Here is a 22,463-nt window from a genome sequence, read left to right on the forward strand (position 1 = left end):
GTGCAGTTCATTGACTTGATGAAACCTTTGAAATGTTTTGGTAACACTGTACTTGAAGTATGTGTGTATAAAGAACACATTACAAAATTCATTAAATATTCTTGTAATATTCATTTTCAGCGTTATTACTCGTCTTCAATGTCACATGATCCTTCAGAAATCATTCTAGCGTGCTGATTTGCTGCTAAAGAACCTTTAGTATTATCATCAATGTTGGAGATCAATGTGCTGCATAATATTTTTGTTGAAATCATGATATTCAGGTTTATTTAATGAATAGAATGTTTAAAAGAACAGCATTTTTCTGAAATACCCTTTTGTAAAAGTATTCAGTCACTTTGAATCAATTTAATTCATCCTTTATGAATACAGTTCACTCTGAAATTAATTTTTGGTATGTTTTAGCTTACCTCAAGGGCATCCAAGATGTAGGTGTCTTTGTTCCTCAGTAGTTTCAATTTTGATATTTTCAGGTCAAACCGTTCGTGTCTGCCAGTCGTATAATGGAGGTCTATGGTCACCATCTCAAAGAGCATGCACAGAGAAGTCCAAATTAAACATGATTTAATGACTCGTTAATGTAAGTACACATTATTGGTGGCCTAAGACACGAAACAAGCGCATTGTGTTAGAAAACAAACAGTATTTATATCGTTTTTACCTCTTGTAACCACAGCTGTATATATTGGGATGCCCTTGAGGTAAGCTAAAACATACCAAAAATGTATTTCAAAGTGAACTATCCCTTTAAAAAAGGCCCCAAACTTTTGAATGGTAGTGCACAGATTTAAGTAGTGTTCCCATTCATGTTTTTACTTTAATTGAACTGTGCTTCTCAATACAATAATAAAAATCATATCCTTACAAAGTTGCATTGATATCTACAAACTACAGATTATTTCAAAACTTAAAAGCAGACTTTTTTTGCCTTTAGGAAATCTCAAAGCATGCACCAAAGAAACATTTAGCTTGTGTTTTTAATATCTGATAGATATACCCACATCATCACTATTAGTGAATTTTAAAACCTGAATAAACAAGTCTATTCACCTTAAAACTTATGTTACACCTTGTAAGCTATTTTTTATGTGAATGTACGAGACATACGATTTAATAGCTGCTATAACAAAATGGTAAAATAATTTGCACTACACAAACCAGTGTTTATGATTACGATAATAAATAAAAATGATATGATAATAAGTTTTCAATATAAAAAGTACAACTAAAAGTTTGTGTACAGCAAAAATAACTAGAAGCGGATGAGACGGGAAACCTCGACACAATCGAGTTAAAATGGTGGCGTTAAGAATAAGAAGGACAGAATGTGAAGTAAAGGTAAGAGATCAGTCAGCATGGACATGATGTCACTCAGTAGTTTATTTCATGGAAGTAAGAAGTTTAAAAGCACCTTACAGCTTGAAACAACCGATGAGTGTGGGAAAAAACAAAAAAAACGCTGACTGACACTCAAGAAAAACACGTGTTTGATTTAATACATATCGACAAGTGATATATTTGAATTTACCCAATAGGCATCGTTACGTGTGATTATTGACCTTTTTATTTATTCATTAATTCACAGATGCATTCTTATAGTAAAATAGCATAATCTAATTATACATTGTTTTATATACATGTTCAATGTGACATCCATAGCATGAGTGAATCTCATGAAATCCGTCAAGAATATGCCTGGCTCATAATTCACCCCAAAATCAAGAGAAATGTGCTTAAATTAAATAATGCCTATTTTTAGGACCATTAAAATCATTTGCATCTAGATTATTACTGTAACAAATCTCATTACTGTAAAAATTGTATATTAACTGTAGCTGTATATTATTAGTATTCACTTTCTAAATTCTTATTCAATCATATTTCATTCACCGGTATACTGAATAATATGCATTTTAGTCATTTTTACACTAATGACAATAATTGGAATTAAAAATAAAAAAAGTCTGTAGTAATTAGAAAAATAGTAGTTGCCTTAAACACATTCGCCTTTATGCAAAAAAAAAAAAAAAAAAAAAAAAAAAATTTCTTCTGACTTCAGGGTGGCATGTGACCCAGACATGTTTTTGTGAGATTCACCTGAGAACATAAGTTACAAAACAGCGTCTTGCTCAGAAACACCGAATATTATTTTTTAACTTTGAGGGCATCTTTGCTTAATAAAGCAGTATAGAGATGTATTACATTCACATGAATACGTTTCTCACACAGATGAAAGAGCAAACAGCGGTGGCATGGTGAGAGGACTAGAATTCACAGAGGTATAAAAGCACGTTTGAGTTTCATAGTGACACAAGGCCCTTGATTAATCTTTACAACCTGAAAACAAAATGCCAAAACACCACGACGAATGAAAAAAGAAAAAGATGCAGTGCTATAATGAGTGTAGATCCGCAACCGAAGCCAAATAAATAAAGAGCTGAGAAAGCAAATTTACTTTGTAAGTATCTTGTATGGGTCTGTTAAGTGTGGCTACCCATAATGCACTGACATTAAGAGATGTGAGGGTGTTTATTACTCCCTGCAGTGAGGCTGATGTCATGCGCAGGCTAACTGAAAGTGGCGTGTCTTGCTACTCGCAGTTTGCACTTCCTCTGTCCGCCTCGGAGCTCAAAGCATCTGCCACTCAAAGGGGAACATGACGTTGAGGACCTCCAGACTTCGGGCGATTTCCTCCAGGACACAGTGCTGATGCCACATATGAAGGAGCTTGTGGTAGCGCTCTGGACACAAGTGGAGTGGGTTCCCACGCCTAGCAAAGTCCAAACAAATATGCGTTAGCACTCATGCTAATAAAGAATAAACAGACAAACCACGTGCTAACAGAAGATATTGCGTAACTAAAGATTTATATCAGAAATACAGATTAGCATTAATGCTAATACAGAATAAACAGAAAACACACGCTAAAAGAAGATATTGCGTAACTAAAGATTTATATCATAAAGACAGATTAGCATTATTGCTAATACAGAATAAACAGAAAGCACACGCTAAATGAAGATACTGTGTAACTAAAGATTTATATCAGAAATACAGATTAGCATTAATGCTAAAACAGAATAAACAGAAAGCACACGCTAAATGAAGATATTGCGTAACTAAAGATTTATATCAGAAATACAGATTAGCATTAATGCTAAAACAGAATAAACAGAAAGCACACGCTAAATGAAGATATCGCGTAACTAAAGATTTATATCAGAAATACAGATTAGCATTATTGCTAATACAGAAAAAACAGAAAGCAAACGCTAAAAGAAGATATTGCGTAACTAAATATTTATATCAGAAATACAGATTAGCATTAATGCTAATACAGAATAAACAGAAAGCACACATTAAAAGAAGATATTGCGTAACTAAAGATTTATATCAGAAATACAAATTAGCATTAATGTTAATAAACAGAAAGCACACATTAAAAGAAGATATTAGCTGTGTCTGAAATCGCTCCCTATCCACTATATAGTGCACTATATCGGGTGTCGGCCATTTTGTAGTGGTGTCCGAATTCTGAGTGAACAACATCATTCCCTACATTCATTCACTACTTTTACCCACAATCCTCTCTGAATTCGAGTGTACATTCGATGTACACTTGCTGAAGCCCTATTTCCCACAATCCAATGCGGAGAGAACTGAGATTACATTACATCCAGTGGAGGATTTGAAAAATATCCGTTAATCGTCGTTTTGAATATAATAACGGTCGCCGGAGGGCGCTCGACGACACGTCATCTGTGAACGTGAGAGTTAACAGACAATTTCAGTCGATGAAACTACAAAGCTGGCACGGAGGTATAATTACAAAATAAAGTCATTATGATTGTTATTGTTGTTAATATTATTTTATAAAGTAGGTAATGTAAGATAAAAGGAGTTTTATCAGTACGCGTGACAAAGCCTTTTCTGCGACAGCTCCAACTCTCCGACGCACAGTGTAAACGTCAGCGTCCGAATTCACTCACTTCATCTCGTTCACTCCTTGCAGATATAGTGCACTCAAATGCCATACACTATATATGGATTAGTGAATGAGTGAACGAGTGAGCGGTTTCAGACACAGCTATTGCGTAACTAAAGATTTATATCAGAAATACAGATTAGCATTAATGCTAATACAGAATAAACCGAAAGCACACGCTAAAAGAAGATATTGCGTAACTAAAGATTTATATCAGAAATACAGATTAGCATTAATGCTAATACAGAATAAACAGAAAGCACACGCTAAATGAAGATATTGCGTAACTAAAGATTTTTATCAGAAATACAGATTAGCATTAGTGCTAATACAGAATAAACAGAAAGCACATGATGACATTGTGTGTAAAGCTTGGGGAAGAATTATATCAGAAATGCAGATTAGCATTGGTGCTAATAAACAATAAACAAGACAAAGCACATGCTAAATGATATTGTATTTTTTAAAGGTAGTATATGAACATTAATATGTATATTATATGTACATTAATCAAATATAGCAAGAAACAATATTTATCTAAATAAATGTTAAATGCTAATTATAATATTTCTGCACTGATATGAATATTTCTGACTTAAATGCTAATGAAATATCTTAATATTGATTAAAAAAAAGAAGTCACATTATAGAAAACATCTTATGCGTCAACTACATATTCACTACAATGAACTTTACCCAAGCTGAGGGTCTGTTTCTCCATAATCGTCTAGGTAAGGTGCTGGATAGGGACTGCCCCGTGTCTTACTGGCCATCAAGACAATCTCACACTCTCTAACCCTGTTCAGAAAGACACAAACAGAATTATTAGCAATAGTTATTTGTATTTTTTTTTTACCTAAAAGCCCTTGCCTTAATAGTAGGGGTGTAACCAGTGTTGAGAAAGTTCACTTTCTACATGAACTAGTTCAATGTTCAGTTAACAAATTTTAAAATGAACTAGTTTCTGTAATTTGTTTTTATAGTAAGTGTACACAGAAACTTTACAGTTTCGAATGATGTCTTAATAAATGGAGTATTTAAAGTGTTTTCTGCTATTATGAGACAAAATAATTTGGCATTGTGCCATGACTCATGGAAGTCTCACTACTTCTAGTCCAGTGATGCGTGTCCAGGTATCGAACCGTGACCCTTTAAACCGAGGTGCATACCGAAGCGTGACTTCTGTGTACTGTTACTTCCCAACTTAACAGACATTTGTTTTGTAAAATAAGATAGACACAGTAAATGTCACAGGCTTCCTCTCACCTGAGAAACATTCCCACTCCAGCACCACAGACTGCGGCGTGGGCCGTACACGCTCCCACTTCCTCCCCGTTGAGCTGTACCTGACAGCAGGAGCTCTGTGCACACAGCATGACCCCACACAGCAGACACAGAGTCGGGTGCTTTCGCTCGTCATCTGATGAGTTTGGGCATCTACGGAAGATAGAATAGTCACCACAGGAAACATCCTATTAAATCTGCCGAAAATATTCAATTCCCTCAATAGACATTCAAGGCAATCCTCTATTAATTGTACTTACTTAAAGTGACTAGCTTGGTTGAGCAACACACTATAGTCCTCTGGAAGATCTATGAGTCTATTTCTCTTGTGAGGATACCTGAATAACAGTTGAGAAATTCAAATAAATGAGTGTTTTGATAAAGAGGAAGGGAGTTTACTATCCGTCAGAGAACTTGAGTGTCATCAAACCTGACGATGTGCATTTCTCCTTTGAGGGCTTTGGATATGGCTGTATTCCCACACCACCTGAGACACAAATGGATAAATATATGAAATTAGGAATGTTCATTGCTGTCAATTATTAACTATTATTATCATCATTCTTATTTTAATTATCGCCAAAAACTAAATGGCAATAATCACAATTTTAATTGTGCAATGTACATTTAAAATTTAACAATTTGTTGTAATTATAATTATTATTTGCGTATAATAAACCAAAGAACATTTTAAATTATTATATATATAAAATCATTTTTTATTTGTACTATAATAATTTATTAATGCAACGATAAACCCATAATAAACCCACTTGCATTACTTTGGTTTGTTTTTATTACAATAAGTTTTAAAATATTATAAACTATTATTTATGATTATCAATAAAGCAGCAGCAACAATAAAAATATCATGTTGATTTTGATGATAATAATAATAAAAAACAACAGCAACAATAATATATTATTATTGTTGTTTTGTTTATTATTATTATTATTATTATTATACATTTATTTGTATAATAATTATTATTATACCAAGTAATGAAGTTCATTAATAAAAATGTAGGTGATATTTTAGATATGTAGACATTAATACACATATTTAAAATAAATTGTGAGCTTGCATCATCTAATCTTTACCTCTTTAACAAGGTAGTTACGACATCCCTGTAGTCTTGAAACAGTTGAAACAGGTTGGATGGTAAAGAGAGGTAACTGCACAGCAGAGCGAGCTGACTATCAGGTGATTCTGCAAAGATGAATTATGATTAATAATTGTTTTATACTGTTACCGCACTGTGGAGTTTGCTGCTGTGTGCACAGTGACATAAAATTACATATTGATATAAATCAATCCAGAATACACACACACACACACACACTATCAACAATATTGCACACTACCCAATTCATTCACTGAATGATATCCTGGATGATATACTAATGTGCAGCAAGCGATTTCTGAAAAATACTGTTTTATATTTGAAATCACCAGAAACAAACACGCCCTTACTCAAAAGGATCACACCCTCATCTTGATAGCTCCGCCCCGAATTCACGAGAGGCACCTCCCCCCTCATGAGTAACCACACCCCTTACTGCTGATTAGCTACAAATGTGTTTAGGCACAGGTCTGATCCACTTTAAACAAGGTTTCTCACAAATCGCGTATTGCACCTTTAAGTGTTTTCAGGGAAATGTTTAAAGGGATACTCCACTTCTTTTAGGAAACAGGCTCATTTTACAACTCCCTCAGAGTTAAACAGTTGAGTTTTACAGTTTTCGAATCCATTCAGACGATTTTCTGATATTTAGAAGAATATCAATAACCAGACACTTTCTGGTCTCATTGACTTCCATAGTGGACAATGGGACCAGAAACTCAACTGTCTGGTTACTGATATTCTTCTAAATATCAGAAAATCGGCTGAATGGATTAGAAAATGGTAAAACTCATCTGTTTAACTCTGAGGGAGTTGTAAAATGAAAAAAAAAAAAAAAAAAAAAGTGGAGTATTCCTTTAAATCCAACTAATGAAGTGTAGTGACCTGCAGTACTGGACAGGTCCTCTGGAGGGGGCACTCCTGTAAGGCAATTAAAGAACAGCGCAGCGCAGCGCAGGAAGGGAATGACACATCTCTTTACACTCTCTACAGTGAAGCCAGAAACACCAGGCCTCAACCTGAGAAAAAGAGAGATGATGAGAGACAGCGAGAGAGAAAGTGGGCGTCTTCCCCAACATGACGTGTATAAACTCACCCGTCTGTGTGTTGAAACACAACAGAGAAGAGTTCTGCCGCAGCCTGGGCCTCGTCGCCCTCCTCCACCATTCCTATCACAGCACAATCTACACACATACACACAATATTCCTGAAATAGTGCTGTGCAAACGAGTTTGCAAAAAAGGCATCCAGTAGTGTGTGTGTGTGTGTGTGTGTTTACCATGTGAGGCCAGCATGATCTGCAGCATGTGTGCCATAGTGACCAAGTGCAGCAGGTAGAGGTGATTGAACGCTGTGCTGACTGCCGAAGGCTGCAGGTCTACAGCCTCTTCCTGGTACAACGCCGGGATGGACAGAACCAGCCCCACCTGAGGAGAACATCACAACATACAGTCCAACAACTCAATAGCAATGTTCAACCGCTTACAACTAACATAACTAGCTGCTCTGAATTATTGCTTGAAGTCTAAGTGCATAAAAGAGCATTTTTTTTCTAAAATTGTCAATGGGATATGCCCGTGCAGAAGTCGCCTCCATAATGCCTGGGCGTTGACATGTGGTTGCTAGCATGTTGGTATGTGGATGCTAGGGTATTTTGCCTGGTTATTTTCTGGCTAAGAGCAAAAGAGACATTCCCTGAGTCTCTAGATATGGTTTTGGTCAATGCAAGTCTACGGGACTTATTTTTGTGCTTGTTAATCATCTTCCAGGCAAAAACTTTTCAGTTTTTTAGCATTTTATTTATTTAGATCTAGACGATGGATGGATTTGCACTTTTGTAAAATTAATATAAATACACAATCATATAAATCAATAAACAATGTACAATTAAATACAAGTTCACTATCTATCTATCTATCTATCTATCTATCTATCTATCTATCTATCTATCTATCTATCTATCTATCTATCTATCTATCTATCTATCTATCTATCTATCTATCTATCTATCGGCAAAAATAATTTAGCCTTTCTTTTAGCATTTTATACATTTAGCAGATGCTTTTATCGACACTTTTTAAAAATAAACAATATATAAACATAAAAAAAGCCTTTCAGTCATTTAGCATTTTATTTATTTAGCAGATGGATATTTATATTGGCTATTTGTAAGGTCCAGTTAAAAAAACAACCACAAAAAAAAAAAAAAAAAAAAAAACACCCACCAGTAGATGAAAGAAATCCACTTCTAATATTGATGGCATGTTTTCTACATTTGGAACAGGTACCAGGACTAGAAAGAGGCAAAGAGAATTATTGTATGAACAAAACATATCAACAAACATATCCATCCTCTCATAAACATAACATACCTGCTAACATATCAGCAAAATGCTTCTGTATGACAGTTTGACTGCTTCTCAGTCTCTGAGCTGCTGAAAACTGCACCAGTGCTTTGAGTCCAGAGAGCTGAAGAACAACATCGTTTTACAAATGAATCCCACATTAAATGGTGCATACAATGATCAATAGTAGTACAGCCAAACCAGACCTGTCTGTTCTGGAGCGATCCAAAAAGAGCCTTTCCCTCTTCCTGTAACATGTTCTCTGAAGAGACAGAAACAAATCAGATTAGACACACAAGTTAAAATTATCTCATTTATCTATGGAGTTAGGTCAAATTTACTTGTATATTACAATACATTCACAAAACAGCAGAATACAGTTGGAAGAGTCATTCACATGGATCATTTGAGAGTGAAACTTAAATATGGCTGACTGTGTGAATGTTGCCACTGTTTTTACGCAGCTTTACAAACAACAATGCCTATCAAAGCTGATTAAGTTAAAGGAGGAGAGCATTACCGATGGCCTGGATGGTGTAGGCACAAGTGTTCCAGGACATGACAGGCACGTACGGGCACAGGTCATTGGGAGCCGTCTGCAGACCCACCCTGTGTACTGTCGTCGCACACACCCCCAACATCTCTGTGATACTGCGAGAGAACTTCGGCCTAATCACAAATGGGGATTTCAGAAGATCACATTTAGTGACAACATTAATTTGTCATATGTAAATGTTAATAAATATTTATTTATTTAAACAACAACAAAAAAACATGAATATTGTGAAATATTAGAAAAAAATTAATTGATGGTTTTCTATTTATTTCTGTGATGCAAAGCTTAATTTTCATCAGCCATTACTCAATCCTCAGTGTCGCATGATTCTTCAGAAATCAATAATTTATACATTATATTATTTTTTAAATTTATGTATATTAGTGTTTGTTTGTTTGAGAAAGCTGTTAAAAATACATCTACATTGTACTATAATGTGATTTCCCCACAAATTCAATTGATTCACAATGCAGATTTATTTATCCAATATCTACCATGCCAATTATTCTGACAAAAGTGTGCCAAGAAAACATCCCCCACACCATTACACCGCCACCACCAGCATCATCATCAGACCAGGCAACATTTAACCAGTCTTAAACTGTCCAATTTTGGTGAGCTCTAGCAAATTGTAGCCTCTTCTGACTGTATATGACCAACATAGTATATAAAACCAACAAAATAGTATATTTCTCATTAAGTTAAATAAATAAATGAAGGATCAGAAGCATATATTAACCCTCCTCTTATCCTTGGGGTCAATTTGACCCCATTCAATGTTTAACGTCTGTAAAAACATAATTTATTTTTTATTTTTTTGCTTCAAATTGAATGACTTTTCCTAATTTAATGGGGACAACTCTGTAAACATAAAATTAACCTGCTAATATTTTTTTCAAAGTCCTGTACAAATTTTGTAGCATCGGTGTTCCTTGGGGTCAATTTGACCCCAGGCTCTTTTAGTTGTATAATAAAACAGAAGAAATATTAAAATTTCACACACATTTGTTTTGGTTGTTATATTGAGGTCATTATAACATGTTATAATTTGAATTTATAATGTTCATTGTAATTTTACATATTCAATGTCATTTTCAAAAAACGTCCCTCTGTTTTAGGGCTCTAACCAAACATAACCATATCTGTAATATTGCGAGAACTACTAGTAGTTCACATGACATGTGACATAATTCTCAAGATAACTAATAATTCTTTCCTGTGTATTGGGGAGGGGAAAACATCATTTTTGTGAGAAATTTGATGTTTCCCATGCCATGGAGGAGGAGAAAACATAATTTTTGTGAGATTGACCCCAAACATAACTCGTGTTACTATCCTTGATAAAATAAATAGTTTTTCTTTCCAAATGTCATAGATTGCATAAATCTATACTTAGAAACATTATAAAACAAATAAAACCCCAGATGTATTTATACTTTTCCAATTTTAGGTCAAATCAGTAAGATTTTATGTTGATTTGTAAATTTTTCCATAGTCGTGCAATGGGTATTCTGGATGTATAAGGGGTTAGGTGGGGTTAGGTGGGGTGGGGAGGGGGGTGGTGGGTGGATGTCAACTTAAAACGTTACTTAAGTAATCAACAAAGACATACATTAACTGAGACAAACCTTTGTAAAAAAAATAAACATATTGTGGAGGTTTAAATTACTGGGGTCAAATTGACCCCAGAGGGTAAAAAGTGTTATCAGATTTGAGGATAACAGGAGGGTTAAGTAAATATGGTACTTTTTTATGCCATATCAGTCTGTTTAGACTAGAGACTCACGGCTCTTGAACTCCAAAACTGAGAATGGATCTGAAATCAGCTTGACACTCGTCAAAAAGTGCTGTTGCTTCCTCCGCCGCTGCCTCACTGTTATTGTCTGTAAACACACCAACACACAAATCCATCCAAATTAAAAAGAAACTGTTAATGACATTAAGAAATTGAAAAGACATATCAGTGTTGACTCTCACCCGCTTCCCATGTGGCTCTCAGCCCTCTGATCCGAGAAGAAATAATCTGAACCCAGCGCTCAAGAGTGAGATGCTGACCAACTAACTCGGCATTCTCACTGACAGAGAGAAAACAGAGAACATTTCAACTCAACTCAACTCATCAACACCATATATTGAATATAATCAGGTTAATAAAGGTGCTGTACTAGTTAATCCTGCTGGGCTCCACAGGGATCAGCGGGATGACCGTGTTACACAGGGACTTGCAGAGCGGGCACATGTACTCGCCGTTCTCCAGGTCTATGATCAGCTCCGCATGCAGACGATTCCGAGTGGTGTTCTGCACAGCCTCAAAGTACCTGCAAACAGACAAAAAGCCATGAAGATGTAAGGTGTACTATATGTTTTGAAATAGTACAACTCATTTATTTCTGGTTATGTATATTTTCAATGTGCTGTAGTCGCCTAGTTGACTAAACGCCACCTAAAATGGTTGTCTGCAGGAAGATTTAAAAATCTGGACATTTTCAGAGACAGGAGAAGAGATTTTCTGATGATTAATGTTTAAAGAATTTTCCAAACTCAATGGAAAATTAACTTTTAATCCAACCAGCCAATCTGAGAAGCGGCTGTTAAATATACGCCAGTCCGAACATTTATTTCTTATAATTAAAAAAAGGTAACACTTTACAATAAGGTTCATTAGTTAACATTAGTTAACTACATTAGTTAACATGTACAATATGTGAACAATACTTCTTCAGCATTTATTAATCTTAGTTAATATTAATTCCAACATTTACTAATACGTTATTAAAATCAAAGGTTGTATTAGTTAACATTAGTTAATGCACTGTGAACAAACATGAACGCACAATGAACAGCTGTATTTATGTTAACTAACATTAACAAAGATTAATAAACACTGTAACTAATGCATTGCTCATCGTTAGTTCATGTTAGTTAATGCATTTACTAATGTTAACTAATGAACCAAAAAAAAAAAAAATTCTGTTGTCAATCATTTGGCTCTATGTAATTTACATGTTTATGGGAACTATGTATATTTATAGGAACATTTCAGCAAGTTCAAGATAATTCATGTTAAAGCAGAGAGAATGATTCATTGTTTTAATCAACTGACAGCCATAAAACATAGAAAAATAATGTGCGTTCTCATGTATGTAGGTGAGCTGAACGCTGTTACCAGAAACTCTCGATTTGTAAAAAGTAAAATGTGGAAGTGGTTGTGCAAGTAGTCTATTAAGACAATAAAGGTGGGTTTGGTACTGCCAATCTGGACAATAACAAAGACCTACTGTACCTGTGTCTATCATTACTGTAGTAATGTTAAGGTATATACGGACAACTATAATCAAATTTTAGAGAGAGTGAGCAAGTATTAGTTTTCCTTTTTATGAATCATTACTTGATTAAAAACATTAAAATATAGAGAGACTTTTATATACATGAGTTTTGCAATTGAATGAAATATGGATAAGGTTTAAGTTTATTCAAAATACATATATTAAAAAAGTTAATGACCTTTTTACATGGTATCTGAAGGCCCTTTGGTATGCCCTGAGGATGGTCTTTTGACTAAAAGCTTGGCGATTAAATTTGCTTTAAGGATTCAAGTATGGGACAGTTTATTTATTTTATTTATTTTTTGAGATTTCTAGTCTTGTCTGTCTGGCACCTTGTTTATCTTGAGTGCGGTGAAACTCCTTCAACATCTGAAGGCCCTTTAAAATCAAAAATTTAAGGCTTTTTGAAAATCGGCAAAGTTACACTTTAAAGATGCAGTCTGTAAGAATGACAATAGTAAATGAAAAATGGTACTGCAGTCCAAATTCAGAATATCGGAGATCATCGTTTCCCCCGCCCCCTTCTCCTCAGACTCAACGCTCACGCGGGTTGCAGTTTGAGGACATGCAACAGGAATGAGCGCAATGAGACAACGAAAGCCGAGGAGACTTACACGTAAGTAGATGAGTTGATTTATCCGCGTTTTAATATTCTATCATTTATAGAGATTTTTCGATGGATATCGAGGCTTTTTAGGTTGGGTGGAATCTACAATCTCTGACCCAGTTTGTTTGCTGGCTGCAATACGCTGTGTTTTCTGCCAACTGGCATCCCCGGGGTGTTTTTCAGGGAAACAAATATGTGCATGTTCAGCATGATTCCTAAATATCTGTAAAGATATTACGGTATTTTTATGCTTTAATAGAGTGAAAAAGTTACATACAGCACCTTTAAGTAACTATTTAAGCACTGACTCACTTTTGCCAGCAGGTGGCATGCATCACATGTCCACAGCTGCCAGTGTGTGTGCCCACAGCCAGATCAGCGGGCATAAACAGGGGGTAGCAGCCTTCTGTTGGACAAAAGAAAGAAAGAAGAGAAATCAGTCTGATTCAGCATCACAGTACATTAGAAATGTTTGCATGTTTACTTTCATAATGCTTATCATTGTGTCATTAAATCACCATAACATGTCATGGCATTTACACTGTACAGGCATTGTGTCAACGCTTGCAGCTTCATAGCAATAGAGGTACCTTTGGTGGTGAGCGTCTTTGCACGGTTCTGGGTGAGAACTGTAGATCTCTGCACACATGCTGTGAGGACCATGGCTGCTGCCTGAGCCTGAACCTCCTGCTCCTCCTGACACAGGATACAGGTCAAAGCCTCCCAGTCTGAGGAACAAAAGCCCTGCTGAGGACCCACAGCCACTCTGCTCTCATCCACATCCATCCCATAGCTGCACACACACCGTGGAGTTCATTTAGACATTTGTGTTCACAGAAATGAAATAGGCATTGGCTATAGTGATAGGCAGGCTTTAGGGGACAAAAGAGCAAAAGAATGAAAGAAAATACTGAATAAAATAATAATAAGGGAAAAAATTAAAATACATAAAAATAAAAGGGTAAAATGTTAAAAAGCAAAAGAAAGAAATGTGAAAGGAACCAAAAAGCGAAAGGAAAAATAATGGAAAAAAAAAAAAACGAGAAAAGAGTAAAAGTGAATAATGAAAATATAATAATGTAAAAATAATAAGAAAAAAAGTGAATGGTGCAAAAATGAATAAAAGGAAAGTGAAAGTAAAAAGTTTAAGAGAAAGCAAAAGACACTAAAGAAAGAGAAAGAATGAAATAAGTAAAATAGTAAATCCTGAAAGAATGACAGGGAAGAACAATGGAAAAAAATAAGTAAAAGACAGAGCAAGAATACAAAAAAAGCAGAATGAATAAGAAATAAAAATGAAAGAGCAAAATACTGTAACAAAACTGTTAAAAGATCACAAGAAAGCTTCGAATGAAATAATTAAAAGGCTACAGCAAAACAGAACAAAATTGAATAAAAGTATGAAAAAGAAGGAAAGACTGTGAAAAAGAGCAACATAATGAAAAAAGAAAAAGAAAGATTGCAAAGTAAAATAAAAGCAAAGCAAGAACAAATGAAAAAATTAAAATGAGTTGAAGAGTGAAATGATCATGAAATATTTAATAAAAACAAAAACAATGTAAGTGCAATGAGTGCAAAAAAGGACAAAAGAAAGTGAAAGTAAAAAAAGTGAAAGAGAAAAATAGAAGAGAAAGTGAAACAAACTAAAGAGTCAAAATAGAATGAGTAAAGGGGAGAAAATCCAAGTCATTGGTAGAAAAGCAGCAAAGAAAGAAAGAACGAACAAGGGGAAAAAGTAAATAAAAGAATGATTAAATACCACACTAATGAAAAAGGCTGCAAAAGAAAGTGAAAAAAACTAAAAAGCAAAAGTAAAAAATGAAAGAAACAAAAATAGAAACATAAAAGAGAGAGTAAATTTATACATTTTTTTTCTTTTTTATGATAATAGAACTTATGATAATGTTAAATATTTACAAGAAGGTCCCATTAGTGAACTAACATTAACTAATGTAAAGTAATGGGACCTTTTTTACAATGGATAACTAACATTAATAATGAGGAATATATTTGTTACAGTATGTATTAATGTAGTTAACTAATGTTAATAAATGGAACCTTAATATAAACTCTTCTCAAAATAATAAACAAAAGTGAAAGGTGCAATAATGAATAACAACAAAAAGAAAGTGAAAAAGCGAAAAAGAAAAACAAAGTACAAGAGAAAGTGATCCCGAAAGTGTTGACCTCTCCACAGACGTGGTGGTGTCACTCTGACTCGAGCTCTCAGGAACGTTGTCATAAAGCATCTTGTGGGACTCTATGAAGTTCTTCTGCATGGCCGACATCTGAGCCATGATCTTCTGCCTGTGTGCTTTAGCAGCTTCAGCCTTTCTCTTCCGCTCCACTTTCTCCTTATCCTGAACGCTCTGAGCAGAGAACACACACTTCAAACCTCTCAAAGACACCGAAGCATTTCCACTGAGAGCCTTATATGAATCTGTGTGAATCGCAGTACCTCTTCTGACTTGCTGTGATCCACGGAAAATGAAGCTACAGGACCGGATTTCTCCCGAAGACACTTCACCACCTCAAACATCTTGCAGTAGAGACATTCGGGTCCTTAATTTCGACTCGATGAATCAAACAATCAAATACACATTAAATAATCATCTTCATACCTGCAGGTTCCATGCGATCATGTCAGTCTGAGCTTCCAGAGAAGGTAAAGACTTCATTTTGTTCAGGAAGTGGAACAAAGATTTGCCATGTTCAGAACCAGTTTCTGAAAATACAAACACATGTGTATCAATCAGCAAATACACACAGCAAGGCATTAATTGTAAGGCTAACAATTAATATACTGAAATAAAATCATACAGAAAATCTGTGATTTGGCTTAGTGTGATTATCAAAGAACAATGGCTGCTATTTAATTAAATAAAAAAAACGGAAAACTTGTTGTGCGTTTTGGTTGTTCATTTACACTACAATGGTGTTTTGGGGGCCTGAAAACAAAAGCTTTTGAAAACTGGTTTCAAAGTGCAAGTTTTTTAAAACTATGCTGTTATAGTTTCTATGTAAATAACAAAAACGCAAATTTGTGAAAACGGTGACATCATGCGCATGACGTGTTCAGTCTATAGCAACATAGGGCTGGGCAACGATTAATCGTATGCAAAATAAAAGTTTGAGTTTACATATGTGTGTGTACTGTGTATAATTATTTTATATATATATATTAAAAAAAATCACACAGATGCATGTATATATTTTAGAAAAATGTGTCATTAATACATAAAATATTAATATTTATATTTAATATACATTAAGTAAAAAATATATATATATACACACATGCAAATATTTCTTAAATATATCCTGAAATAACTTCGCCGTGAGTATATTTTGTGGCTAGGCCAAGATGAAGAGTAACATCTTACTTTGTGCTTTTAAACTAAAGTCAAAGGTCACTTCTTCAGCACCGCTGCTTTCCAACTGCGTTTTTTCCTCCAGCAGAGCCTGGCCTACAAGGTGCAGCGCCTAAAGTCATACATGCATGTTAAACACCCCCATATCAAAACAGCAACAGCCAATCATATTCCAGGTTATCGAACAATGTTCTTAGAAAAAGAGTCGTACCCTCTGGATCATGGGTTCAGTCCATCGGTTGGAACGGTCCTCCACTGCTTTCTGGAGAATTCTCCTCAGCACATGGATGAAGACGTCACAGCAGAGGAGATGCACGATTTTTGAGAACGCTGGACAAAACTGAGGGGGCACTGGGGGGCAGAGGGCTAAAAAAGAGGAACGTCAGGCATCAACGACAAGTGAAATTTTCCATTGAAAACTCTTATTGAAAAAAACAAGCAAACATAAATGGACAGTTCGGGGTCCTGGCTTCTGATTGGTCAACGCAGCATTCAGGTGCAAAAATTCACAATTATAGTAAAAACAATGACTCAAAAGATCTGCTCATATTCATTAACATATAATTGATAATACATTGTTTTCTTATTTGTATGTAAACAAATGTATCATTTTTGTTTAGCACTTATTCAGCACTACAGTACAAAACAGATCTACATACCTTTATTATTGCCCTCTCCATTCCTTCTCTTCTTCTGAGCTTCTTCTGCCTAACATGAACAAATAAATATCCTAAGACTAATATGCTTTACTGAATGAGACAATGAGATAACAGGTGCATCATATACCTTACTATGCTGTGGTCTGGAATAATGATAGAAGAAAGGGTTAAACTCTTTCAGATATTCCTTCTTCAGCTCATACAAGCCATGGCCTGACACTCCTGGTTTTCTAAACAGCATTTAACAAAGAGTTAAATGTTAGACTGTGCTGTTTGGAATATACTTTGCCTTTCTTGGCGATGTCAGTGTAACAACCGACTAAACATTTGGTGAAATGTACTCACTTGAAAGTGGCAACCTTGGAAATAACCGTTTCAAGCACTGTTTCGTGGCTTTCCTGTGATGCATTAAAAAATGATTCATTTAGTTAGAACAGATCCAATTTTATAACTGTTTATAGTTTAGTCACACACATTCAGAAAATGTAATTTAGTTAGTTAATTTACGTAAATCTCAGTCAGAACTGGCTACCATAATTTTACTGTAATAATGAATAATTGAATAAATATCTTAGCTAAGTAGGTAACAGTTTACAATAAGGTTTGATCATTAACTTAGTTAAGTTAACTGTTTTAGTTAATAAGAATAACAAAAACAGACGACGATAATATTGTGTCGCCGATCTCACAGGGTGACGATAGGACGACTTGACTATAGAACACATCGTCCAACACTACATCTGACGCAAATGCTCATGTGATATCAATGCAATGATGCGCAATTGATCCACAACTATATTTTTAAAAGTAATTATTTTCTTCTTTTTTTTTTATGAGGCTTTATAAGAAAAAAAAAAGCATTGTCAAGGATGATATTCAAAATTCAAGCATATTTTAGACATTGAAAAGCACAACGGTTCAAACAAACTTTTTTTTTTTTTGTGCATGAACCCTGTAAATGTTTTATCCGATAAGAACACGTGCATAAACTATGATGGAAACACATTTTGGGATGTGATTGGAAAACTGGACCAATCAGCAGACCAATTTCATTCTCAAATATTGCTTTGATCGTTCTGAAACGGCTGAGCTAAAGTGTCTCAGAATGGTTTGGTTTAACTCCTCCACAGAAATGTCTCACATGATTGCATTTTCAAACATGACAGATTATTTTGTGTTTCGTCTGTGCTCTGAGGTGCAAGTCATCAATGATGTACAAAAAAAGAGAGTGGTTTCCCCGACTGCAGCTACTTCCATTTTCGTTATAGATATTTGGCACCAATTTCCCAAGAAGTGGAAAAGTTTCAAAAATGTTTGCACGTTAAATTTGCAACTTTGGATGGAAACAGCTATTGAACAGTTGTACTTTATATTAACTAACATGAGTCTAATAAAAACTGTAACAATTTTTATAGTTAGTTACTGCATTAAAAATTGTTAACTAATTGGGCCTTTTTGTAAAATGTTACCAATAAATGAATACATAAATTAAAATAATAACATGAAATATATGCACTAAATGTCTTACATTATCAGGCAGGTTTTTGACCAGGCTGCTATGAGCCATGGGTTCAATACAGAGCAGATGGATAACCTCCCTCATAGTCACGTCCTCCTTAGTCACGTGACTTATTCCAGGTACGTACCGCTCACCTGCATATTTTGCATGTAAAATATATATGAGGTAAAACAATAAAGGCAGTGTCTCCAATCAAACCATTTACATAAAACAACTGATAACACTAGATCAACTAGAGGCAGCAAATTGTAAAAATGTCCATAACTAACTATGGTGGGAATAAAAGGACAAGTTATGAGATCTTACCAACAATGACGATTATCAGGTAGAGCATCTGCTCTGTTAACCTATTCCACTGTTTCATTACTTCCTGTGTGATGAAAGGGCACAGAAACCAATCAAAATCAATCAAAAGTAAAAAAAAAAAAAAAAAAAAAAAAAAAAATCGAATTTTTGATCTCAACTCACCTGATCTTTACTGGAGCAGTTGCCATTAAAAATATCGAAAAGTTCAAATCTCAAAAGAACAAGCATGAGGAAATGATTGGGGTCCATTTTGGAAGCAGCAATCTGTGGTGGGACAGAAAATGTCATTATATTATATTATATTTTTTATTTGATTATTTTTATAATCTCCATATTTATGATTTTGTGCACATACCTGCAGCATCAGAACATCCTTATCAAACATTTCATCCCTGCACTTAACATCCTGATAGTAATACACCTAACAACAGAGCCAACAAACATCAGACAAAGTTAGAATACATTAATGACATGACACAACCTGTGTATTTAAAGGGGTTATATGAAGCTATTTTTAAAAAGTTCATTATTTTAGATTATTGGGAGTAATAGGATAGGTTACGATGCTTTAATGTTAAAAAAATTATTATTTTTGACAAACTACATTATTGCAGCTCCTCTATTTCTACAAAGCCAAATCTTCCGAAAATCCTCAGTGCGCTCTGACTGGCCAGCTGACCTTGTACGTTGTGATTGGTCAAACAACTCAAGCATATGTCGGAAATATAACGCCCCCCTTACCATAATCGCGAGCTTCAGCTTTAAGCAACTGTAAACACACAGTTAATAATGTCATCGTTTTTAAAGTATCAGTTCAGGCCCTGAGTTAGATCGAAACGAACTTTGTAAGCATGACTTGAGCAGAATGTTTCACAGTGGATCTGGATCAGTGTTCTCTGTTAGATAGAATAAATCTCTTTGTAGGAGTCTATGAGCTTTATAACTTTGCAGACATGCACAAACAGATACATTACACACTAAAGGAAAAGGAAAACATTAATTAACATCATATGACCCCTTTAAACTTGTGTAAACTTGAATTATGTTACATAGCATGTTTTTTTTTTGTCCATTTCAATGTATATTTTCTTAATTAAATACAATATCGACAGCATCCAAAAATCATTTAGAGCCATTTCACACCACATCTAAATTTAGATGTTAAAACTATGGATGTGTTTGAAATATTAGTTGATGATTCAACAGTTTTTATTTGGAGACTTTTTTATGTTCAGATTATTCAGGGTTGTAACTATTGTACTTACAAATATTGTCTACTAGGGATGGGCAACGATTAATCACATCCAAAATAAAAGTTTGTGTTTACATAATATATGTGTGTGTATAATTAATTTGTATATATATAAATACCCACACATGAATGTATATATTTAAGAAAATGTGTTATTAATATATCAAATATTTATATTTATATATAATATTAAGTATGTATAAATATATATAAAGTATATACATGCAAATATTTCTTAAATATATACATGCATGTGTGGGTATTTATATATAAAAAATTAATTATACGCACTACAAACACATATATTATGTAAACACAAACTTTTATTTTGGATGCGATTAATCGCGATTAATCGCGATTAATCATTGCCCATCCCTATTGTCTACTTTTATGTTTTTAGTGCCATCTGATGTGTGACAGAGCTTTGAAAAAACTGGAATTAGTGTCGGTCTCACCTGGCTGACGAGTGACAGGCCGTTTCTGCGCCACATGTCGGCACCGACCTGAGCCGCCAACACAACACAGCGCAGGGGCTGATCCGCCAGCTCAGTGAAATTCAGCTGCACCTGAAACACACACACACACCAATAAACCACAGTGCTAGAAATACACACATTACAGGTTTATTTTATTCATCATGAATGCTATACTCACAGGATCCACAAAGTCAGGGAGGTACTGGATTGCTCCAGTCTGGCACAACAGCACATATAGACCTGAGAGCAGATACAGACTGGGGTTAAATAACAGCCAGAGATTACTGAAGTAACACAAAAGTTTCAAATAACAAACTGATCAATGAGTTCAAATAATAGATGGAAATACACTACCATTAAAAAGTTTGGGTTCTCTACATTTTAAAAGAAACTGATCATTTTATTTAGCAAGTTGCAAGTAAAATAACTTGATCAAAAGTGACAGTAAAGCCTTACAAATAAATAAGACAAAATAAATAAATAAAATAATTGAAGAAAAAGATTTCTAAATATTTCTATATTAAATAAATGGTGTTGTTTTGAAACCAGCGAGAAACCCCGCAACCTTCTGATGCAGATATTCAACAATTCTGCTAACCAGCCAGGAGTCTGGAGATGGGCAGGTGGATGGACACGGGCTCCTGGGAGACTTTGTATGGCCGCGAGTGGAGGATCTGCTTGCACATGTAGCTGTCCGTCGGCTCGCTGCGGAAGGGCTGGTTGTTGCAGGACATTAGAGCTCTGTGACACTCCTGAAACGCCAAAAGCAGAACCCGCTCCTGTGGAAGAAGAACACACACGCCCATGTTTTATGGGGACTTTCCATAGACATAATGATTTAAATACTGTACAAACTGAATTTGATCCTCTAAACACAACTCTCACAAAATCTTTCTGTACTATTTTCAAAAAACATTATTTAGTAAGATTTATAAGCAGTTTTCCTCATGGGGACCAAAAATGTCCACACAAGGTCAAAGATTAATAGTATTGAAGTCCTTCTGGGGACATTTTGGTAAGGTTTACCAGGACCACACAAATACACACGCACAAACAGTGTCACATTTTCAGGTCATTCATTAACTAGTGGATAAACAATTTGTAAGATAATCAGTCAAGCAAGCAATAGTAAGGCCGTGTGACGCTCTGCTGAAAACGCCTAGCTGTGGGCACTTGGGATGTTTTGGCAGCGCAGCGTTTTTTCCGTTGTTTTTTCACGTTTTGTTGCTATGATACAGAATATCCGCAGCACAGTTTACTTGAAACTGATTTCCAAGATAATTAGTTTCTTACTAAAAAATATTTTTCATCCATTTTGTTCGGTTAGCTCTGCTGGTTGATGTCGTTGTACAGAAAGAATGTTGTGACAGTTGGTCGGTGTGGTATTAGCCCCGCCCATCCTCCACTGTGATTGGACGGCTGGGTAAAAAGTGACTGCGTTTTATCCAAAGTTTACAATTTTTCAACCTTCGGCGACCAGTAAAAAACGGTGGGTGCTCTGCGCTTCAGCGTAAAAAAAAAAAACGTTCAGCGCCTCGTTTACGCTCAAGGCATTCTAAAAACGTGGCACTCCCATTGCAAACAATTGAAAACATACGCCAGGCGCATGGAAAAATGCTTTGGTGGACACACAGCTTAGTGGAGAATTCAAGC

The 22,463-nt window shown here is 35.0% G+C and overlaps 1 protein-coding gene across 2 annotated transcripts in view; it reads right to left on the reverse strand.

The window, feature by feature from the left end:
* Nucleotides 1–1,360: 1,360 nt before the first annotated feature.
* The window catches only part of ubr1 (ubiquitin protein ligase E3 component n-recognin 1), a 32,022-nt gene continuing 10,919 nt past the window's right edge, over nucleotides 1,361–22,463 (reverse strand). The window contains exons 15-47 of one of the 2 annotated variants that reach the window (XM_039667111.2): nucleotides 21,409–21,589; nucleotides 20,989–21,050; nucleotides 20,790–20,900; nucleotides 19,438–19,503; nucleotides 19,245–19,346; nucleotides 19,083–19,146; nucleotides 18,786–18,910; nucleotides 17,603–17,655; nucleotides 17,385–17,487; nucleotides 17,258–17,306; nucleotides 16,810–16,964; nucleotides 16,611–16,710; nucleotides 15,849–15,952; nucleotides 15,686–15,766; nucleotides 15,415–15,596; nucleotides 13,818–14,020; nucleotides 13,540–13,633; nucleotides 11,460–11,612; nucleotides 11,272–11,369; nucleotides 11,081–11,177; nucleotides 9,259–9,407; nucleotides 8,945–9,000; nucleotides 8,766–8,862; nucleotides 8,619–8,686; nucleotides 7,673–7,820; nucleotides 7,490–7,577; nucleotides 7,279–7,412; nucleotides 6,371–6,479; nucleotides 5,700–5,756; nucleotides 5,530–5,607; nucleotides 5,252–5,422; nucleotides 4,682–4,783; nucleotides 1,361–2,770 (exon numbers count right to left, since the gene is read on the reverse strand). In XM_039667111.2, coding sequence (XP_039523045.2) covers nucleotides 2,629–2,770; nucleotides 4,682–4,783; nucleotides 5,252–5,422; nucleotides 5,530–5,607; nucleotides 5,700–5,756; nucleotides 6,371–6,479; nucleotides 7,279–7,412; nucleotides 7,490–7,577; nucleotides 7,673–7,820; nucleotides 8,619–8,686; nucleotides 8,766–8,862; nucleotides 8,945–9,000; nucleotides 9,259–9,407; nucleotides 11,081–11,177; nucleotides 11,272–11,369; nucleotides 11,460–11,612; nucleotides 13,540–13,633; nucleotides 13,818–14,020; nucleotides 15,415–15,596; nucleotides 15,686–15,766; nucleotides 15,849–15,952; nucleotides 16,611–16,710; nucleotides 16,810–16,964; nucleotides 17,258–17,306; nucleotides 17,385–17,487; nucleotides 17,603–17,655; nucleotides 18,786–18,910; nucleotides 19,083–19,146; nucleotides 19,245–19,346; nucleotides 19,438–19,503; nucleotides 20,790–20,900; nucleotides 20,989–21,050; nucleotides 21,409–21,589 — 3,582 coding nt within the window. In that variant the 3' untranslated portion in view covers nucleotides 1,361–2,628. Of the gene's footprint in view, nucleotides 2,771–4,681; nucleotides 4,784–5,251; nucleotides 5,423–5,529; nucleotides 5,608–5,699; nucleotides 5,757–6,370; nucleotides 6,480–7,278; nucleotides 7,413–7,489; nucleotides 7,578–7,672; nucleotides 7,821–8,618; nucleotides 8,687–8,765; nucleotides 8,863–8,944; nucleotides 9,001–9,258; nucleotides 9,408–11,080; nucleotides 11,178–11,271; nucleotides 11,370–11,459; nucleotides 11,613–13,539; nucleotides 13,634–13,817; nucleotides 14,021–15,414; nucleotides 15,597–15,685; nucleotides 15,767–15,848; nucleotides 15,953–16,610; nucleotides 16,711–16,809; nucleotides 16,965–17,257; nucleotides 17,307–17,384; nucleotides 17,488–17,602; nucleotides 17,656–18,785; nucleotides 18,911–19,082; nucleotides 19,147–19,244; nucleotides 19,347–19,437; nucleotides 19,504–20,789; nucleotides 20,901–20,988; nucleotides 21,051–21,408; nucleotides 21,590–22,463 lie in introns of those variants that run through there. The other variant, XR_016146715.1, reaches the window with a different exon arrangement.

This window comes from Pimephales promelas, chromosome 15, assembly GCF_988280905.1.
Source record: "Pimephales promelas chromosome 15, fPimPro1.hap1.1, whole genome shotgun sequence".
NCBI lineage: Eukaryota > Metazoa > Chordata > Actinopteri > Cypriniformes > Leuciscidae > Pimephales > Pimephales promelas.